This window comes from Heloderma suspectum, chromosome 2 (genome assembly GCF_057233095.1).
Source record: "Heloderma suspectum isolate Gila_16-S chromosome 2, 16-S_ref, whole genome shotgun sequence".
Classification (NCBI taxonomy): domain Eukaryota; kingdom Metazoa; phylum Chordata; class Lepidosauria; order Squamata; family Helodermatidae; genus Heloderma; species Heloderma suspectum.
Window position 1 is genome coordinate 163,900,579 of NC_139459.1, and position 6,202 is coordinate 163,906,780.

Sequence of the window (6,202 nt, forward strand, 5' to 3'; positions counted from 1 at the left end):
GCTCCACACACCCCAACAGTGTAGTGCTTTGCTGAATACCTGGCTGTCCAAAGCCAGCTTCCCATGTCTGTCGCCTTTCTGCTGGCAGGCCACCGTATCCCTCCATATCCTCCCGAGAACCCTCCCCTCACCCAGTGACCGAAGAGGCTCATTCCAGATGCAGCCCCCTCCACCCTGCTCCCTCCACCACTTTTCATCTGCTAGGCAGCAAGCAAAAGGCCCTTTCTGCATCAAGGCCCAGAAACCTCAAGGCCTCTGCTGGAGATAAGACGTAGGTCTCAACCTGTGGCGGTGGCGGCTGTTCTCAAGGCCTGCTTGCGTGACAAGGAAGAGCATGTGTGCTGGGTGCTGCCCTGAGGCGGGGGTTGAAATGTAGCAGTGGGAAGAATCCTGACCAGGTGTGTTTGGGCTCTTATCCTAGAGGACCAGGAAGTGGACATTACTAGGAACTTGGTCAGCATTAAGAAAATGCAGGAGAATCAAATGAAGTGCACCAAGGTGAGTGGCTCTGCTCAGCTCAGTTCTTGAGTTGAATCCTGGTGTGGGTGTCGTGGTTGGAGTGTTGGACTAGTGAGTGATGAAGAGGAGTGGAAAGGCCTGCTGAATTCCAGAAAACCAGCCAAGCTTCCCTGTAACAGCTATAATCTACGCCAGGCTCACTGCAGTATAAACCAGCCACCCTCCCAGCCAGGTGTCCCCTTCCAGTGATCAGGGACACCTAATGTCATGTCCCTCTGGACCACTCCTGTAGCAGGATGGTGCAGGGTGAGGAGCAAATCCTGCCTTAAGGCAGAGAGTTAGACTGGATGATGATTTCAGGGTTCTGGGTAATCCTGAGTTTCTAAGGTGTATTTAGGATTTATAGCTCTGCCCATCAAAGAGCAAAAGAAGAGCCCTGCTGCTGGAACAGATCAAAGGTTCAGCTACTTCAGTACCTGTTTCCCATGGTGGCCAGCCACCTGTTTCCAAGAAACCCACTGGCAGGGCATAAAAATCACCAGCTCTCCCCAGCTGTCCCCCTGCCCCAACCATCCAGGAACCAGGAGCTAGTGTTCACAGAGATACTGCCTCTGAACATGAAGGTTCCATTTAGCCATCATAGATTGTAGACCTCTATTACTCCGTTAATTTCTCTGATTCCAAGGGCAGAAGGAAGGTAATGTTTCCGGAACACTGGAAGGGGACAACTGATTGGGAGAGTAACTGGGTTATATTGCTGTGAGCCTGGGCTATAGCTTCTGCAGGCAAGCTGGTTGATTTTCTGGAATTCAGTGGGTCTTTGGCTTTCCGCTCCACTCCATCACTCACCCCATCCATCCATTTGGGTCTATAATAATGTTTCAAGGATGCCGGACGGCTGAAGCCCTTTCAGCCTGTCTGAGATGGATAAGGGTAAAGAAGAATTAATCATAAAGTTTGAGGGAAAATTCCCTCCCCCCCCCCCACACACACACCCAATGCCAGCATTTATATCACTGTAATGCCTTGATTAGGCCAAATCAAGGGTCATAAAATACTGCGCAAACTTTCCAGTGCTACACAACTCTTCATCAGGCAAGATGGTAAACCAAGCAACAACAAAAAGGCCGGGGGGCGGGGGGGGGGGTGATGTTCAAGACATGGAGCCTGGCTGGCTGCTTGCTAGTTTAATCACTTTTGCCCCTGGCCTTTCTTGTAGTTCCTGACCCAGATGAAAGACAGAATCCCAAATGATGCATCAGAAGCTGTGGATAATAAGCCCACATCTGAAGAGCTGAACGACATCTGGTAAGAGCAGCCCCTGGGAGCCCCTGCCAGGGAAAGTCTGGCCTGCCCTCTCCTGGCCTCAGCCTCTTTGATGGTGCTGTGAGCTGCCTGGCAGTGTGAAAGATAGCTAGCCTGGTGGGAAGAATGTCTTGATCCCTCCTCCTTCCACTTCTGTGGACTTTGGCATGGGGAACCTGGCTCCATCTTATAGGACACTGGAACATGTCGCACGGCCTTCCCCAACCTGGTGCCCTCCAGTTGGGTTGGACTGCAACTCCCATCATCCCCAGCCAGCATGGGCCATGTTGACTGAGAATGATGGGAGTTGCAGCCCAACACATCTGGAGAGCACCAGGTTGAGGCAGGCTGAAGTAGTTCATGGGGCTTGAACTTCCTGCAGCAGAAAGTTCCATCTTTCAAGGCTACCCCTCACCTTACATCTTGATGCAAGCAGATTCAAACGTGAGTGTAAGGACACGTCTGTATTCTGGATGAATGGTTCTGCATGCCTGGAAATGAAAAGAGGGTCATGAATCAGGCCCCCCCCCCCAACCTGTGTGACCATTCGCACATTACAAAATACAGGTTTTGGATCACTAGATATGAAACTGAAAGGTGAGAAGCTGCCCTGTGCCTGAGAGATCAACCAGACGGTGATTTCAGGGGTGAGGAGCACCGCTTCAGTGGGCATAGAGAGCTTTCGGTACTACCAACAGCGAAGGCCAACTCAGGAATGGCTGGGGGGCTCTCCTGCTCTTTGATCTCTGCAGCAGGTGGGCCACAAAGGAAATCAGAGGAGCTCCTCATCTCTCCCTCCCATACAGGTCGGCTGTCAACACTCTACGCAACTCCATCACCAGTTGCAGCATCTGGAGTGACAGGAGGGGGTCTTCGAGAATGAAAGGTGAGTGGTGGCAGTGGGTCTGGGATCCCCACCACTGATTAGAAAGAATGCCAGCGTGGGCCACGTTGGGCTGTGAGAACACGCCAACCCCCATGCTTTCCCAGCAGGGGCATCCCTCTTTGGGGTCAGTGCAACTTACTTCTTTCGACTCGAGTCTTCAGCTGGTGCAAATCAGAGCTTACCACAGTGCAGGGACTCGGTGGAAGTTGGGGGAACACACTCAGCTAGAGGAGGCAGATTGGATGGCCATGTGTCCTCGTTTATAGAGGATGGTTTGTCAGAGGACTGTCCTCTGTTTGAAGGTATCATCTGTTTGAATGGCTGTTCAACTCTGGCTTAAAGATTGTTGTTGTTGTTCAGTCGTTAAGTCATGTCTGACTCTTCGTGACCCCATGGACCATAGCACGCCAGGCCTTCCTGTCCTCCACTCTCTCCTGGAGCGTGCTCAAGTTCATATTCATTGCATCGGTGATGCTATCCAGCCATCTCATCCTCTGCCGTCCCCTTCTCCTTTTGCCTTCAATCTTTCCCAGCATCAGGGTCTTTTCCAGGGAGTTTTCTCTTCACATTAGGTGGCCAAAGTATTTGAGCTTCAGTTTCAGTATCTGTCCTTCCAATGAGCAGTCAGGGTTGATTTCCTTTAGGATTGACTGATTTGACCTCCTTGCAGTCCAGGGGACGCGTAAGAGTCTTCTCCAGCACCACAGTTCGAAAGCATCAATTCTTCGGCGCTCAGCCTTCCTTATAGTCCAGCTCTCACAGCCATACATTACTACTGGGAAAACCATAGCTTTGATTAGACGGACCTTTGTTGGCAAGGTGATGTCTCTGCTTCTTACTATGCTGTCTAGGTGTGCCATAGCTTTCCTCCCAAGGAGCAAGCGTCTTTTAATTTCATGGCTACAGTCACCTTCTGCGGTGATCTTGGAGCCCAAGAAAGTAAAATCTGCCACTGCTTCCATTTCTTCCCCTTCTATATGCCAGGAAGTGATGGGGCCAGATGCCATGATCTTCGTTTGTTTAATGTTGAGTTTCAAACCAGCTTTTGCACTCTCCACTTTCACCCTCCACAAGAGGCTCTTGAGATCCTCTTCGCTTTCTGCCATTAGGGTGGTATCGTCTGCGTATCTGAGGTTGTTAATTCTCCCAGCAATCTTAATTCCGACCTGTGATTCATCCAACCCGGCGTTTCTCATGATGTACTCTGCATATAAATTAAATAAGCAGGGCGACAATATACAGCCTTGTCATACTCCTTTCCCAATTTTGAACAAATCGGTTGTTCCATGTCCGGTTCTTACTGTTGCTTCTTGACCCTCGTACAGGTTTCTCAGGAGACAGGTAAGGTGTTCTGGTACTCCCATCTCTTTAAGAATTTGCCAGAGTTTGTTGTGATCCACACGATCAAAGGCTTTAGTGTAGTCAATGAAGCAGAAATAGATATTTTTTCTGGAATTCTCTTGCTTTCTCCATGATCCAGCGAATGTTGGCGATTTGATCTCTAGTTCCTCTGCCTCTTCAAAACCCAGCTTGTACTTCTGGTAGTTCTCGGTTCACATGCTGCTGAAGCCTAGCTTGTAGGATTTTGAGCATAACCTTGCTGGCATGTGAAATGAGCGCAATTGTGCAGTAGTTTGAACACTCTTTGGCGTTGCCCTTCTTTGGAATTGGAATGTAAACTGACCTTTTCCAGTCTTGTGGCCACTGTTGAGTGTTCCAAATGTGTTGGCATATTGAGTGCAGCACTTTAACAGCATCATCTTTTAGGATTTTAAATAGCTCAGCTGGAATACTGTAATCTCCACCAGCTTTGTTGTTAGTAATGCTTGCTAAGGCCCACTTGACTTCACTCTCTAGGATGTCCGGCTCAAGTTCAGTGACTGCACTATCATGGCTATCAGGGACATTAAGATCTTTCCTATATAGTTCTTCTGTGTATTCTTTCCACCTCTTCTTAATCTCATCTGCTTCTGTTAGGTCCCTGCCTTCTTTGTCCTTTATCATGCCCGTCTTTGCACAAAACGTTCCCTTGAGATCTCCGATTTTCTTGAAGAGATCTCTAGTCTTTCCCATTCTTTTGTTTTCCTCGATTTCTTTGCATTGTTCATTTAAGAAGGCCTTCTTGTCTCTCCTTGCTATTCCCTGGAACTCTGCATTCAGTTGGATATATCTTCCCCTTTCTCCCTTGCTTTTCGCTTCCCTTCTTTCCTCAGCTCCTTGTAAAGCCTCATCAGACAGCCACTTTGCTTTTTTGCATTTCTTTTTCTTTGGGATGAATTGAGTTGCTGCCTCCTGAACAATGTTACGGACCTCCGTCCATAGTTCCTCAGGCACTCTGTCTATCAGGTCTAATCCCTGAAATCTATTCCTCACCTCCACTGTATATTCATAAGGGATATGATTTAGGTCATTTTTATGCAAATTGGTGTCATCTTTTGTCCTCTTTTTTGGTGATGCATTTCCTCTTCTTTGAATTCATAAATGGCCACCTTATAGGCAGGCCTTAGTTTCTGTTGGAGGCACCAGGGTATGTGCGGGAATTCATTTCTTAATGTGTGTGCGGCCCTTATAGGCCAAAAGGAGACTCATAAATAGTTTTGTACATGAGTGAATGTCGGCAATGGCCGACAGGAAGTTCTGGCATGGGCTGGTCCATGAAGTCATGAAGAGTCAGAAGCGACTGAACGAATAAACAACAACGACGACAACAACATGAACGACTAAATTCATATAGAAACAAAGGAAAGTGACAACCAATTACAAATGCTCAGCTCCTCTGGAGAAATCTCTCTCGGCTTTTTTTGCAGGCCGGGCAAACCAACAACATCGGAAGCCAAACTCACCTGGCACCATTCTCTCTGACTCAGCCCTGCACCAGCACTACAGCAGCCCAGAGTGCAGCTCATAGAATGGTGAGCCCTGAAGTCATTTCCCTTTCTCCCCCCGCCTCCTTCACCGTCCTCCCCAGGAGTTCAGCTACACCGGAGTATTCTCCACTCCCGAGCAGGAATTGCATCCAAGGTGTGCAAGCCACCAGACTCGTTCCCGCTCCACCAATCTGACTTGGGTGTCAGACAAACTAACTGCACCTCCCCTCCTCTCTTCTTAGGAACAGAATGAGATGCAAGATCCTGGAGAGAAACTGGGCTCTTCTTTGGAGCTGCATTTTTGCCCATGCAGATGAAATTAAACCAAACCACTTGGAAGGCTTGTTCTGGGCGTCATTGACTTAGGAACATAGGAAGCTGCCTTATTCTGAGTCAGACCCTGGGTCCATCTAGCCCAGTATTATTGACCCTGACTGGCAGCAGCAGCTCCAGTGTTTCAGGCAGGATTCTTTCCCAGCCCTACCTGGAGATGCTGGGGATTGAACCTGGGACCTTCTGTGTGCAAAACATTTGCCCTACCACTGATCTACAGACCATTCTGGCTCCCTGATACAGGGCAACTGGGGTAGCATGGTGACCCAAGACTCTCTGTCTCCACTGTGGGGACCTGAACCCTGCCTCTCTATCCACTAGACACAACTTCTGTTGTTTTCAGCGTGATGTG

The 6,202-nt window shown here is 48.9% G+C and overlaps 1 protein-coding gene across 3 annotated transcripts in view; it reads left to right on the forward strand.

Annotated features, from left to right (window-relative positions):
* CCDC159 (coiled-coil domain containing 159) overlaps positions 1-5,854 on the forward strand; it is a 23,595-nt gene extending 17,741 nt beyond the window's left edge. For 2 of the 3 annotated variants that reach the window (XM_084835659.1, XM_084835657.1), the window contains exons 8-12: positions 422-498; positions 1,679-1,767; positions 2,571-2,650; positions 5,458-5,562; positions 5,760-5,848. In XM_084835659.1, coding sequence (XP_084691785.1) covers positions 422-498; positions 1,679-1,767; positions 2,571-2,650; positions 5,458-5,558 — 347 coding nt within the window. In that variant the 3' untranslated portion in view covers positions 5,559-5,562; positions 5,760-5,848. Of the gene's footprint in view, positions 1-421; positions 499-1,678; positions 1,768-2,570; positions 2,651-5,457; positions 5,563-5,759 lie in introns of all 3 variants that reach the window. The other variant, XM_084835658.1, reaches the window with a different exon arrangement.
* Positions 5,855-6,202: the final 348 nt, after the last annotated feature.